Source organism: Miniopterus schreibersii (genome assembly GCF_964146895.1).
Source record: "Miniopterus schreibersii genome assembly, chromosome: 18".
NCBI classification, from domain to species: Eukaryota; Metazoa; Chordata; class Mammalia; order Chiroptera; family Miniopteridae; genus Miniopterus; species Miniopterus schreibersii.
The window spans coordinates 14,119,528-14,135,283 of record NC_138121.1 but is presented as its reverse complement, the minus strand read 5'-3'; the positions used below and the strand labels follow the sequence as shown (position 1 = coordinate 14,135,283).

General features: G+C 38.2%; 1 protein-coding gene and 2 pseudogenes across 5 annotated transcripts in view; 1 reads left to right on the top strand and 2 right to left on the bottom strand.

Annotated features, from left to right (window-relative positions):
• Positions 1-15,756, bottom strand: part of CBFB (core-binding factor subunit beta) — a 45,567-nt gene that overhangs the window by 18,493 nt on the left and 11,318 nt on the right. For 2 of the 3 annotated variants that reach the window (XM_081119489.1, XM_081119488.1), the window contains exon 4: positions 7,259-7,375. The exons of the other annotated variant lie outside the window; for it this stretch is intronic. In XM_081119489.1, coding sequence (XP_080975615.1) covers positions 7,259-7,375 — 117 coding nt within the window. The remainder of the gene's footprint in view (positions 1-7,258; positions 7,376-15,756) is intronic. 3 annotated transcript variants of the gene reach the window in all.
• Positions 9,584-10,076, bottom strand: LOC308548081 (large ribosomal subunit protein uL11 pseudogene; annotated as a pseudogene). The gene has a single exon. The product of its transcript is annotated as a large ribosomal subunit protein uL11 pseudogene (transcript).
• LOC308547963 (large ribosomal subunit protein eL42 pseudogene) lies at positions 10,756-14,050 on the top strand (annotated as a pseudogene). The gene is made up of 2 exons: positions 10,756-10,765; positions 13,746-14,050. The product of its transcript is annotated as a large ribosomal subunit protein eL42 pseudogene (transcript).

The following is a 15,756-nucleotide window of genomic DNA, read 5'->3' as shown; positions in this document are numbered from 1 at the left end:
AACATTGCCCCCAAGCAAGACTATTATCTTTTCCTTAAGAGCCTGGAAACTTGCCAATGACTTGGCCTCCTTATGAATGAGAGTCCTTTCAGGCATGTGTTTCCAGAATAGGGAGGTTTCATTCACATAGAATATTTGCTCTGCAAGTAGTTTTCCTCCCCAATTAGCTTATCTAGAGTTTCCAAAAATTCTTCAGCTGCCTTCACATCAGCACTCAAAGACTCACTACTCATTTTCACATTATGTAATAAATAATGATTCTCCAATCATTTAAACCACTCAGAGCTAGCGGTAAATTCAACATGGTAGCTGGGTTTAGCCTTTTCTTTCAACATTGCAAACTTTTTGCTTTGACTGTGATTGCCATGGGGCTAAAGGGGATATGCTTCTATGTCTTGTCTTTAATCCAGGTCATCAAATGGTTTCTCCATGTCTGATGTGGGCCCTTCTCAAATTTTTATTAGTCTCATTGCCATCAATTAGGCAGATCCTTTAACAGCTTCTGTCACTTTGTTCTTGTTCTTCAAGTCACAGCTACGGTGGAATGGGACATGCCTGATTGGCAAGCAATAACCATCACTGATTTTCCATCTCAACCACTTTTTATTGCATTTTCAGGTAAATCACTGATGTGGCCTCTTACTGGTAACATTGGCAGTGGCTTTTGTATGCTTAGGGGCCATGATGAACAAACACAGCATTAAGTCAAGTACAAGAGAAAATAATGCAATAAAGAGATGCAGTAAATATGAGATGTATGAGGCTGCTGTCTGCACAACATGGGATACTGTTTTATCGCAAACTTTTAAAATAAGTAGAATACACTTTAAAATAACAAGTATAATATAGTAAATACATAAACCCATAACATTCCCAGAAACAAAACAGTGGCTTGCTCTGTGTATTAGTTTCCTATTTCTGCTGTAAAAAATTACCACAGTCTAGCCAGACATGGCTCAGCGGTTGAGCGTCGACCTAGGATCCAAGAGATCGAGGTTTGATTCCTGGTCAGGGCACGTGCCTGGGTTGGGGGTTCAATCCCCAGTTGGGGGCGTGCCGGAGGCAGCTGATCAATGACACTCTCAACACTGATGTTTCTATCTCTCTCCCTTCCTGTCTCTGAGATCAATAAAGATATATTTAAAAAAAAAAAAAAAAGCCTGGCCGGGCAGGGCTCAGTGATTGAGCATCCACCTAGGATCCAGGAGATCGAAGTTCGATTCCCGGTCAAAGCACATGCCCAGGTTGCAGGCTTGATCCCCAGCTGGGGGGGTGTCCAATGATGACTTTCTCATCATTGATGTTTCTATCTCTCTCTCTGAAATCAATAAAGATATATTAAAAAAATTACCACAAATTTGGTGAGTCAAAACAATACAAATTCATTACCTTACAGTTCTATAGGTCAAAAGTCCAACAAGGTCTCCTCAGGCTAAAATCAAGGTGTCAGCAGGGCTGTGTTCCTTTCTGGAGGTTCTACAACAGAACCTGCTTCCTTGCCTTTCCAGCTTCTGGACACCACCTGCAATTCTTGGCTCATGGCACCTTTCCCCCATTCTTGGAGAGTCAAGTTCTTCTCACTGGTTCTCTGTTGTGCTGTATTTTTATAGGTTTGTTTACACCAGCATCACCACAAACACAACTAATGTGTTGTCCTATGATGTTAAGGTGGCTACAACATCATTAGATGATAGGAAGTTTTCAACTTCATTATAATCTTATGGGACCACCATAACATACTCAGTCCATCATTTACCTAATGTCCACATAAAAAAGTACACACAGCTTAAGGCTATGTTGTCCAATATGGTCGCCATTTAAAAAAAAAAAGTAAAATATCCCAAAATTTTAATACTGATTGTAAATTCATTAGATATTTTAGATATATTGGGTTAAATAAAATTTAATATAAAATCAATTACAATTGTTTCTTTTTACCCTTTTAAATGTAGCTTCCAGAATTTTTTTAATTGTGTGGCTTGCATTTGAATTCTACTGGACAGCACTGTCCTAAAATATAGCTTGATGAATTTCCACAAACTGAATGTTCCATGTAACTAGATTCCATGTGAAAAAAATAGAACAGTACCAGCATCTCAAAAGACTCTTTTTGCTTCACTGCAGTAACTAGCCCCCTCTCCCAAGTAGAAACCACTATCTTTACTTCTATTGTTAGTTTTGGCCATTTGTATAAATTTATATAAGTGGATTCATACATTATGTGGGGTTTTTGTTATTTATTTTTTAAAATTTACCTTTATTGTTGAAAAGTATTACAAATGTCTCCCCTTTTCCTCCATTGATTCCCCCCCAGGCCTTTGCCCCACTATTGTCTGTGTCCTTGGGTTATGCATATAAATTCTTGTGTTAATCTCTCCCCACCCACCCCTGCCTTCCCTCTGAGATTTGTCAATCTGTTCCATGCTTCTATATCTCTGGATCTGTTTTGTTCACTGGTTTATTTTGTTCATTAGATTCCACATATAAGTAAGATCATGTGACACTTGTCTTTCTCTGACTGTCTTATTTCACTTAGCATAATACTCTCCAGGTCCACCATGCTGTCTCAAAGGGTAAGGGATCTTTCATTTTTATAGCCACATAGTATTCCATTGTGTAAATGTCCAAGAAGATGCTTGATATGATTTCAATCTTCTTGAACTTGTAGAGACTTGTTTTGTGTCCTAACATGTGGTCTATCTTTGAGAATGTCCCATGTGCACTTGAGGAGGATGCACATTCTGCAGCTTTGGAGTGGAATATTCTGTAAATGTCAATTAAATCCATCTGATCTAGTGTGTTATTTAGAGCCCCTGTTTCCTTGTTGATTTTTTGTCTGGAAGATCTATCCAGTAAAATGAGGGGACTGTTAATTCCCCTACTATGATTGTATTGCTGTCAATCTCTCCTTTAAAGTCCTCCAGGAGTTTGTCTCCCCCATGCCCATCCCAGCCTATGTGAGTCTTTTACTCTGAGGTGGATCTCTTGTAGACAGCATATATTTGGGTCTTCTTTTCTTATCCATTTAGCTATCCTATGTCTTTTGATTGGGATATTTAATCCATTTATACTTAAGGTGAGTATTGATGGGCACTTTGCCATTTTATTTCTTTATGCCGATGTTTCTCATTCTATTTCAACTTCTTATCACAGCAGTTCCTCTAACATTTCTTGCAATGCTGGTTTGATGGTGATAAATTCCTTCAGCCTTTTGTCTGGAAAGCTCTTTATTTCACCATTTATCTGAATGATAGCCTTGCTGGACAGAGTATTCTTGGTTTCAGATCTTTATTTTGCATTACCTTGAATACTTCATGCCATTCCCTTCTGGCCAGTAAAGTTTCTATTGAGAAATCAGCTGACAGCCTTATAAGAGCTCCTTCGTAGTTACAGAATGCTCTTCTCTTGCTGCCTTTCAGATTCTGTCTGTCTTGAATTTTTGGCATTTTAATTGTGATGTGTGTGGTGGGCCTGGGCCTCTTTGGGTTCTTCTTGCTTGGGACTCTCTGTGCCTCGTGAACTTGTGTGACTTTCTCCTTCACCAGGTTAGGGGGTTTCTGCCATTACTTCTTCAAACAGGTTCTCTAACCCTTGCTTACTTTCTACCTCGTCTGGCATTCCTATGATGCGAATATTGTTATTTTCATGTTGTCCCACAACTCCCTTAAACTGTCCTCCTGTTTTTCAATATATTTTTTTTTCTTTTTGGTTCTCTTATTGGTTTTTCTCTACCCTGTCCTCTAATTTGCTGATACAATCCTTACCTTCCCCTAATCTACTGTTCATTCCATCCAATGTTTTTTTTTAATTTCTACTATGTCATTCTTAATTTCCTTCATAGTTTCTATATCTTTTTTCATGCTGTTGAGCATCTTTATGTTCAGCATTCTGAACTCTATATCTGATAGATTGTTTATCTCCATTTCATTTAGCTCTTCTTCTGGAGCATTCTTTTGTTCTTGCATTTGGGGTTTGTTTTGTTTCCTCATTTTGGCTGCCTGTTTGGATTTGTTTCTATGTATTAGGTAGATCTGCTAGGGCTCTCAGTCTTTTGGATGGTCTCTGATGCAGGTCAATGTCAGACGCTGTTTGTGACTGGCCTTGAGTACCCTGTTTGAAGTTTTCCATACTCCACAGCTTCTGGTTTCCTCTGCTGGGGCTGGGTGTGTTTGGATGAGGACCAAGATATGCACCAAGGTCTGCTATTCCAAAGCCTGAGTCCAGAAGAAAATCAGGCAAAGACTCAAAGCACCCAGAAGCTGTTTTTCAGTCTCTTAATGAGCCTCAGGCTGTAGAAACTCCATAGGGTGGGGCCAGAGGTTTTGCAGCAGGGTGGGGCAACTGTTTCCCCTCCAGGCAAAAGCTGCTTGGAAGGTAAATGTCTTCCTGAGAAAGATGTCCTCTGCCGTATGGGGTAATGACTCAGCACCAGGGTCCAGATGGATGCCCTCTGAGCTCTACTCCCCCGAGCTAGCACCCCTGGATTCTCCTTACACAGCTCTAGTCCTCTCTGCCCTCCCTCTGCCAGAGCCCTACGTGAGTGGCAGCACACGAAACTTTGTGCATTGACACTTTAAGAGGATGCCTGCATTTCCAGCTGTCTCACCCTCGCAGGGAGAAACCCTGCTGGTTTTCACAGCCAGATGTTATGTGGGTACCTTTCTCAGTTCTGGTACTCTGGCCTGGGGAGCCCAGCTTGGGGTTTAGACCCCAGAAGTTTTCAGTGGGAACCCCCCACAGCTGAGATATCCCCCCGGGACCTTCAGCTGCTGCGTTTGGGAGCCCAGTCAGCCCTCTCACACCTCTTCACTTCCTACCGGTCTCTGGGCTGTCTCCTTTTCCTCCTTGGTTATAACGGTGCTCCCCAGCTCATCTTCAGTTGCAGTTGATTATTCAGAGTGGTTTTTCTATATTTTAGTTGTAATTCCAGTTTTGTCCTGGGAGAGTATCAGTGTAGCTTCCACTCAATCTACTGCCATCTTGGATCACCCAGCACGTGTTTTTGGTACACTCAATATAATTGTAAAATTCATCCATATTGGTATGCTAGTTATAGTTTTTCATTCTCATTTTCTTTCTTTGTGTAAACATGTAATTTATCCATTCTGTTAATGGCATTTGGGCAGTTTACAGTTTCTGGCTATTACTAACAATGCCACTATACAAATGTCCTAGTACATAGCTTTTGATGAACATATGTAATCATTCCCATTACATACCATAATTTAGAGTAGAACTACTACCTTTCCAGATAACCAACCAACACATCAACTATTGCTCCACATCCTTGCCAGTGTTTGTCAAAGGCACTTTGAACAAAGGCAAAAAGACAATACCTATGAAAATATTTTACCTGAAATATTTACACAATTTAATTTTTTTAAATGGAATTGTGACTACTTTCTGTTTATCTCTTAGCTTACTTGGTACCTCAGTATCTGTTAAGAGTATTTTGTCCTCACATGGCAGAGAATTAGGAAGATCTCTTACGTATCTCTTACCAGGACTCTAATCCTACCACATGAGGGCCCTACTCTTCTGACTTCATTTAACCTTAAATATCCCATAAATGCCCTATCTCCAAATATAGTCGCAATGGAGGTCAGGGCTTCAATGTATGGATTTTGGGGGAACACAACATTCAGTCCATAACAGCTGTACATGGTGGGGCCAGGATTCAAAATATATGACTATGAAGCTCCTATTCTTAATTTCTACACTGCATCGCTTCTTTATAGATGATTTTGTGATGGAGAAAGCTACAGAGAAGTGCTGACTATTGACTGGATGGCTGGAATCCCCTGCTTTGAAATTTTTACATTATGTAAAGTCTATTATTATATTAATTTATTATCACAACAGCTGGCATTTACTTTGTAGTGATAACACTCAAATTTGTGAACTGGGGCAAAAAGCCTGAAAAATTCTAAGTATGGAAAATGCTATGGATTAAACTAAATTTTTTTACCTATCATTCTAATAAAATAGTTCAGTTTTAACAGTCAACTCAATCTAAAATTTTCCCTTGTATAAACTCAATCTGTTATATCACTGTTTTTTGTTTGTCTGTTTAGTGACTTGCCTGGACTAGTTCTGTAGAATCTGTTTCCTCAGCAGTGTGCAGCCTCTGATGTCACTGCTTAGCTGTTTTTTACGCCTTGCTCTTTGGGGGTTGCCCCTGGGTCAGTAAAACACTGGTCAGCCAATGAATGGTCAGAAGTTTTGCCTAATACTCTGAGTCAGTAGACTTCCATCCTTTGTCATTGGATCCGTGTGTGTGGCTTGGAGGAATCTTGTCAAAGTGCAGGGAACTTATCAGTCTACCCTGTGTTCAGCCAGGAATTAGCATCTTGCAAAGTCCCTCTTTGTTCTCTCCTGAACAGGTGTGGCCTTGTATATGCATACAGCCTTCTGGACCATAAAGGGTATGATCTTATTAGGATCCACTTTAGCCATCTCTTTCCCTAAATCTCCCTGATAAATTTCTGGCTAGTCTGTCATTTTGCTGCTTCCTGCAACATCAGTTTTCCTGAATTGTTTGCCAGAGACCTCTATTGTTTTTGCGAACATCCCTGGGCATGGATTTTTCCAAGCTCTGCTCTAAACAAAGTCAGCTCCATCTGATAGCAGAATAGAGCTGCCAGCCCTCATGGCTTGCCTTCCCTGCCAAGGGTAGAACATGAGGGACCACAGGGCTGAGGGAAAAGATGGGAGCAGCCCCCTGACTAAATTGCCAGACTACTACTGTTATTACTAAAATTTAGTAGCTTTGTTTGAATAAGTGCCTCTCAATTTATGTCCTTTGGTTAATGTCCAGTGACTTTAAATGGGTTTTGTTGTGTTGTTTTTTACAATTTTGTTGTTTAATTATTGCTTTTGGGGGAGAAGATTTGCCAAGCTCCTCACTCAAGTCATTTCAGAAGTGTTGCTCCTACATTTTATTTTGAACTGTTTTTACTTCCTCATAATATTCTAGAGATCAAGAACAAATATTAAACAGAACCATTTACTGGACTCTAAAATAGCCCACTGAACAGATCAGGTAATCAAACGAAATTTAGAATCAGTGAAGAAAAAACTTACCTAAAACTAGGACCAGAATTTGGGTCTCAATATATCTTTAGGATTCCTCAATATTATTTGAACATGAGACTTTCTATACTTACTCTTAAAGCCTGGGTAAAATAGATTCCCAGACAAAGGCAAGATTAGGAGCATATAAAGGGACCACACTCAGTAAAGCCTGAAGTCGCCCTACCTGGGCTCGCTCCTCATCAAATTCCAGGCAGCCCATACCATCCAGTCTCTGGAGATCAATCCAGCCTTTCCAGATAACACAGACTCCATTCAGAATCATGGGAGCCTTCAAATACACCTAAAGACACAGAAAGAAGGATGAAAACCAATCAGACACGTAAAGAACAGAGGTCAAAGTTACTTACAAAAACTGTGGTTTTCTTAGGAAGTGAAAAAATAAATAATCATAAAATTAAGAATTATAGAAAAGTATATAAACTATAGCCTCTGATCATATTCTATAAATTAAGTGAATCTGGTTTACTAGGGTTTTATTTCTAGTTACAATTCTTCCAGATAATTTTTAAAAGGAAGTTTTACAGATTTTGTAAAAACTATAGTACAATGATACTTGAGGTAAACATCATTGCTCTTGCAGCTAAAGCTAGGACAGTCAGGTACTTTGCCTTGACTTTTGAATCTTAAGTAGAAAGATATAAGGATGGAAAACAACTGGAATTCACTAGCTCCTGAAAAGAGCACACACTGCTTCCCTCTATTTGGATCCCTGGAGCTACCCAGTGTCACACTCTTTTACACTTTTCTTCAGTTTTATAAGCAACCTATCTTCCTGATAAGTAATGCTGCCTTTTAAATTTTTTATATTTAATTTATTGGGGTAACATTGGTTAATACAATTATAGGTTTCAGGAGTACAATTCTGTAACATATCATCTATACGTTGTATTGTGTGTTCGCCATCCCAAGTCAAGTAGGTAATGCTGCCTTTTTTTTTTTTTAACTTAAGTTAGCCAGAGTTGATTTCTTCTGCTTCTAAGCAAAGAATCTTAACTAATAGAACATTTATTCACCATTCTTTTTCAAGTAAATAAATAACCCTAGAGCAAGTCACTGTAGGAATGATTTCCAAATTCAGGTCACTTTCATTTTCAATTGCCAAATTAATTATCATATTGCCTAAAACTATAATTGTTCTCAAGAGCAATTAAGGATCCATCAGGAAAAGAAAGGATCTAATGCTGTGATCTTGAGGTGAATATTTTATAGTGATGCAATAAAAAATATTAAGAAAAAAATTTATTACAGTTCCGACAATCTCCCCCATCCTAACACCATACTATATTAATAGTAACTTTTAAAAAATTTATTTTAGGTTGAAAAGCATTTTTATTTAAGTCTTTGCTACCTCATTTAACCTGGGCCTCTAAACAAAATTCATTAACTGCCTTAAGAAAAATTTAAAAGTCCTACAGAGGAAGCAGGACTTCAAAGAATTTTCAAAACTCTAGGTTACCAAATGTTTCTTTATAAATAAGGTTCTTTATTTGCCTATACCAAATATATTTCCTATAATCTCAGTGCTTTTGTGAGCTACAATTTGCATTATCACCTATAATTATACAAAATCAGTAAAACAGCTTCTCATTTTGAGGAAAAAGCTGGAAACATTAACTTTTCCTTTACTCAATTTAGCTGTTTCTTCAACAAAGAATCTTGTGGCATTCTTGTTTTTAGAGAGGTTTAATAAGAATGGACTATCAGTAATGATAAATCTGCTAAAAAAATTACGAGACACCTGTAAAATAAAACCTACAGGATTTATGTCTTTTTAATACATATTTATGTCATTCCCTTCCAGTACTAAACACAACAATTTTTCCCGTTAAGGACTTCAATCAACCATGCTGAACCAATTTCTACTTATATTGGAAAAGCCAAAAAAATAAAGTTCCATTTCCCCTCCCATTTGGACCAAGGGAAACAGTCTACAGTTATAGCTGAAACCGTTTAACCACACATTTCCTTCTGTTCTGATAAGTGCTCATTCCCTTCCACATTGTAAATTTAAAACTCTACTGATATGTACCTAAGTTAAACAAGCAACTATGATTTCATATTTGATACCTCACAAAACCTAAAAAAAATACCTTTCTATACTATCAATATAACTTGAGTTACTATATCTTGTAATCAAGATTTCCACCTACTCTTTCTAATGGGGGTTGGGGAGAGTGCCACAGTGAGGAGTATAACATTTCACCTATCAATGTGTCTCATTATTTTAACTTCTCATAATCATCATAAAGAGAATTCTTCTAATGGCAGAGAAAGGTCAACTTCATGATCACATTCTATATTCATTAATGAGTTTATATCTTTTAGAATCAAAGATTCCATAAATGTAGCTTATTCATGTTAATTTTCACAGCCAAAATTATTTTCCTTAAGAAATTACTAAATTTTTTAAAAGTCCATTTATTACTTCTTTGGGGGGGGGGGGCGGTTGCCAAATGATCTTTAACTGAAATATTTCCATTTGTAGTTCTTAACTAGCTGGGCATTCCACTGCACCACTCTTGATGTCATCAATGATGTCATGAGGGTGGAGGCCATCAACACTGCAGCCTACAGTCTGGGCAATCCCCAGGACCTCTTTAATGGTTCCAGAGAGTTCTCTAGCTAAAGATCGGCGTTGCATCTGTCGGGCAATGTTAACAATCTCACCAAAAGTGGCATTTCTACTGTGCTTAATAGTTTTTGCTTCTTTCTGTCTCTTGACCATTCTTTGAGGGCTCTGATCATCAGGGCAGAGGCAGAAGGTACAACCTCCATCTGGGCCTGTGTGTTCTGAATGGTTTCACTGTTATCTTCAGACCCTTCCAATCACTGGTTTCTTTGGCGATTTCATCACCAACCTTTTATGGAGACAGACTGAGAGGGCCAATCTTGGAGGCCATGGCAGATGTGGCACCGACTTCCCCACTGGTGCATCTCAGGCACACAACTTTGATCTCATTGGGGTCGAATTTCGGCTGCATGGTGGAGGCACCCGGTGTCGGATGAACCCGGATTCAGGACGACCAAAAACAAAAGTTGCACCTAAGCCTCCTCTGAGCCAAAAGCTGAAAGCTATTACTTCTTTACAAAAGTTCTCTAATGACAAAGAAAACCACTGATCTGTTTTGGGAAATTCCTAAATGGGTTCAGAAAATGGCTACAGTTCTTCATAAGGCTAATGCAGTATGTGAAATCGTAATTTAAAATAATATTTAGATGATCATAGTGATTTATTTAGATGTTCACATTCAAATGAATAGTTTTATGTGTAGATCTTCAAAGTAAATGTTTCCCACTTTCATACATTCATGAATACCAACCTCAAAGTACGAAGAAAATAAAATTCTCTCTCTTACCAGTTTGGCATTTTGTAATATAATTCAATAATGTCATTTAAATACTAAGACATTTTTCACTGAAAATAATGATGCCCTATTTCAAACTATGAAAAGAAAATTTTATTAAAATATGACCTAGGGATTAAACCCATTGTCCTAAGAATAATTAAGTATTTTATACAAAGTGGATTCTATAAAGCTTTTAAAATGGGTAAATAGATTAAGCTAACTATACACAAAAACAACAGAAAGGCCTGCTTATCTTTCCAAAAGTAAAATATGAGAATGTGTTTGAGACCTTACAGAAAGTTAAGTGACTATAATGTCCTTGGGTGAGGATTTACTTAAAAAAAAAAAGTGACTATAGCCTCACATTTTTTTTCCTTCGGAAATAAGGTAAAAGTTTGTATTACAGCCCTGGCCTGTGTGGCTCAGTTGGCTGAGTGTCATCCTGTGCACCAAGAGGTCACAGGTTTAATTCCAGGTCAGGGCACATGCCCAGGGTTGCAGGAACAATCCCTAGTAGGTGGCATGCAGGAGACAGCAGATCAATGTTTCTCTCCCCCTTCTCTAAAATCAATAAAAACATGTTTTTAATCAACTCAAGCTCTAAATATCAGTATCTGTGGTATAGTCAATCCAAATTACACATATCACTTAATGTTCTCATTCTGTAGCTTTATTATTTATTTATTTATTTATTTTTAAATATATCTTTATTGATTTCAGAGAGAGGAAGGGAGAGGGAGAGAGAGAGAGAAACATCAATGATGAGAGTCATTGATTGAGCCCGCAACCCGGGCATGTGCCCTGACCGGGAATCGAACCCCGATCGCCTGGATTCCAGGTCGACTCTCAACCGCTGAGCCACACCCGGCCGGGCTCATTCTGTAGCTTTAGATTCCATATCACTGAAGCAGTAGAGCTTCAGAAAAACATGTATACACAATCAACTGTGGCATTAGCCATGTAATGAAATATCATTTGGCCATAAAAAAAGTGAAGTATTCATACATGCTACAACATGGATGAATCTTGAAAACATTATGCTAAGTAAAATAAACCAGAAAAAGGCCACATATTATGTGATTCCATTTATATTAAATGTCCAGAATAGGCAAATATAGAGAGACAGAAAAGAGATTAGTGGTTGCCAGGGGCTGAGAGGAAAGAGAAATGAGGAGTGACTGCTAGTAGGTACAGGATTTCTTTTGGAGGCGATGAAAATGTTTTGAAATTAAAGAGTGGTGATGGTTGCACAGCTCTGTGAATATATTAGAACCCCTTAATTCTATACTCTAAAGGGGTAAATTTTATGGTATGTAAGTGTTATCTCAATAAAACTATTATAAAAAATATTTGCGCACAGCCAGGCGTGGCTCAGCAGTTGAGTGTCGACCTAGGATCCAGGAAATCGGGGTTCGATCCCCGGTCAGGGCACATGCCCAGGTTGTGGGTGCAGCCGATCAATGACTCTCTCATCATTGATGTTTCTATCTCTCTCTCCCCCTCTCCCTTCCTATCTCTGAAATCAATAAAGATATATTTAAAAAAAAAAAAAAATTGCAACAGCCTGGCTGGGCATGGCTCAGTGGTTGATCATCGACCTAGGACCCAGGAGATTACGGTTTGATCCTGGTCAGGGCACATGCCCGGGTTGCAGGCTCGATCCCCTGTCGGGGGCGTGCAGGAGGCAGCCGATCAGTGACAACTCTCTCATCAGATGCTTCTCTCTCTCTCCCCCCCCTCTCTGAAATCAATATACTTATGTGTGTGTGTGTGTGTGTGTGTATATGTATGTATAAATATATATATGTATATCTGCAACAGTTTTTATCTGTTACATAAGTGACACCTATGAGATATGTAAGTGGAGATTTTTGAGTAGGTAGTTGCAAGTGGGATTCTAGCAGTCTGAGAAAAGATATGGGGCAGTCATCAACAATAGAGTGGTATTTAACTCCAGGAGAAAGGAAGCAATTTCCTAAGCGGTGAGTAGGAGAAAAGAGGGAGGGTCCAGGAAAAACCCTGAAGAAATCCAACTTCATGCTGGGTACCAGAAAAGAACCCAGCAGAGCATGCTATGAATAGCCAGTGAGAAAAGAGAAAAACATGGAAAGAGCCTAGGGGCTAAAGGTTAAGTTATAGGTCCCCAAGTAAAAATTTCCCCTTTGTTGGATGCCTTAGATATCTACATATTATGTTATGGGATCTTAGGGCACTCGTAACTTTTAGCAATGCTTTTATTTAAGGCTGGGGGAGTTCTTAGTCTGGAGTTCAGGGAGCCTACAGGAATTTGAGTTTATAAATAAGTTTCAAGAATACCAGAAACCTACTGAAATTCTGTGTAAAACTGTATGTGTAGTACCCATGTGCATGACAAAATGTGCTTTGGAATCAGATAAAACCTGGGTTTAAACTGTAGGTCTATCAGTGTGTCTGATACAAATTATTTAAGTGTGCTAATAAGCCTCAGATTCTTCACATATAAAATCAGGGCTAAATAATGCTTCTTTCATAGATGAGGGTAAAAATTAAATCAATGTACATAAAGTTTATGAAACATAGAGTACTACAGAAACACTAATTTCTTACACACACATTTCCACCAATGTTTTATATAATAACTTCTTTCCAAGGGAAAGAAACCATTTTTTCAAGACAACAGTTGTTCCCACCAATAAACCAGCAGACAAGCAATGATAATGGCATGGCCACAGTCACCCAGGAAAATAAGATATTCCATTAAGGAAGAAGATATTCTGCCTTTTAGTTGTAATCATTTCAGTAGTCTATTTAACAGGTGCGTTTAGAAGATACTTGGTTCTGACTCATCCTCCTTCAGCCACATGCTCCTCCCATTCATAAATGCATAGTCAGCTGCTCGCCTGTTGGACAATCACTACAGTCAGTCATTAAATCTTGTTTGCCTCTGAATCATAATTGGGTTGCATATAAGTATAAAAAATAGCTTCTTCTATAGTGATTTAATGTAACTGACCAATGTACTTCCTACAGTTTAAAAATCATAACATAAATAGACAATTCCCTGGAACTTAATAGTGTGTGTGTGTGTGTGTGTGTGTGTGTGTGTGTGTGTGTGTGTGTGTGTATCTACATATACATACCTACTCAATAAATGAATGCTAACCAAACCGAAAAAATCCACCCTAAAATTCATACAGAATCTCAAGGGACCTTGAATAGTTAAAAAACAATCTTGAAAAAGAACAAAACTTGAGGACTCACACTTCCTGACTTCAAAACTCATTACACTTTCCATGCTGACAGTGCCCTCGCAAACATGGTGAGTGCTCACTCCTAAAACCTGCTGGACTTTCAGTAAGAAGTGTGGCAAGCCATCAACCCCACAAAGTAACAGCACAAGGACAAGGATTCTCTGTAAGTGCAGGGAAAGAGGTGCTATGACAGGAAGCAGAGTGGCTATGGTGGGCAGACAGCTGATTTTCTGCAAAAAGGCTAAAACTACAAAGAAAATTGTGCTGGGGTTTGAATGCATTGAGCCCAACTGCAGATCTAAGAGAATGGTGGCTATTAAGAGGTGCAAGCGTTTTGAACTGGGAGGAGATATGAAGAGAAAGGGCCAAGTGATCTAAGTGAATCGAAGACCTAAGCTTCATGTTTTGCTTTATTACGTGACAATAAAATCTTGAGGATATGTGCATTTCATGTAGTTGCAATTGGTCTTTTGGGGAGGGAAGTAAACTAGCATTATTAATAAAACTCCCTTTGTGAGGAAATTTATGTTAAAAAACAAAACAACAAAAAACACCTTACTACAAAGCTACAAAATCAAAACTGCAGTATTAGCATAAAGACAAAATATAGACCCATGGAACAGCAAAGAAATAAATCTTCACATAGATGGTCAAATAATTTTTGCCAAGGGTGCCGAGACCATTCAATGGAAAAGAAATAGTCTTTTCAATAATTGGTAGTGGGAAAATAGATATGAACATGTAAAATATCAAGCACCATATTAAAAAATTAACTCAAAATAAAAGACCTAAAACTATAAAACTTTTACAAGCAAACAGGATAAAACTCTCCATGACACTGGATTTGACAATGATTTCTTGGAGATGATACCAAAGACATAAAACTTTATTTTAAAAAATAGACAAATTGGATTAATGAAATTTTTAAAATTTTATGCATCAAGACACTACCAACAAAGTAAAAAGGCAACCCAAAGAATGGAAAAAAATATTTGGAAATCATACACCCGTTAAGGGATTGATATCTAAAACTAATATAGAGAACTCCTCAAACTCAACAACAAAAAAGTCAATTTTAAAAAAGCACAAAGGACTTGAATAGACATTTTTCCAAAGATATATATAAATGGCCAATAAGCAAGTGAAAAGGTACTTATTGCTAATCACTAGGGAAATGCAAACCAAAACTACAACAAATACCACCTCGAACACATCAGGATGGCTACTACCAAGTAGCAAGTGTTGGCAAAGAAGAGAAATTCAAACCCTCATGCACTTATAGTGGAAATGTAACAGTATAGCAGTTACTCAAAAAATTAAAAGTAATTAACATATGATCCAGTAATTCCACTTCTGGGTATAAACCCAAAAGAAATGAAGGCAGGGTCTCAAAGACATATTTGTACACCCATGTTAATAGCAGGATTATTTGAAATAGCTAAAACATGGAAACAACCCAAGTGTCTATCAATAGATGACTAGATAAGTAAAATGTGGTACACACACAATGAAATATCATTCATAAGGAAGGAAATTCTGCAATATGCTACAACATGAATGACTTTTGAGGACGTTATGCTAAATGAAATAAGCCAGTCAAAAAACCCCAAATACTACATAATTCCACTTGTATGAGGTACTTATTTCTGTCAAAATTATAAGGAGACCCAGCCGGGCGTGGCTCAGTGGTTGAGCATCGACCTAGGATCCAGGAGATCGCAGTTCGATTCCTGGTCAGGGCACATGCCCAGGTTGTGGGCTCAATCCCCAGTCAGGGGCGTGCAGGAGGCAGAAGATCAATGACTCTCTCATCACTGATGTTTCTATTTCTCTCCTTCCCTCTCCCTTCCTCTCTCTGAAGTCAATATATATTTAAAATAAATAAAATAAAGTATAACCACACACACAAAAATTATAAGCAGAAAGGAGAACGGTGGTTGCCAGGCGTTGGGGGGAAGGGAGTAATGGGGAATTATTGTTTAATGGGTATAGATTTTCAGTTTTACAAGATGAAAAGAGTTATGGAGAAACTCCTGTGAAAAGGAAATAGGACGTGGTGAGCCCAGAATCAGAAAATACAGGGC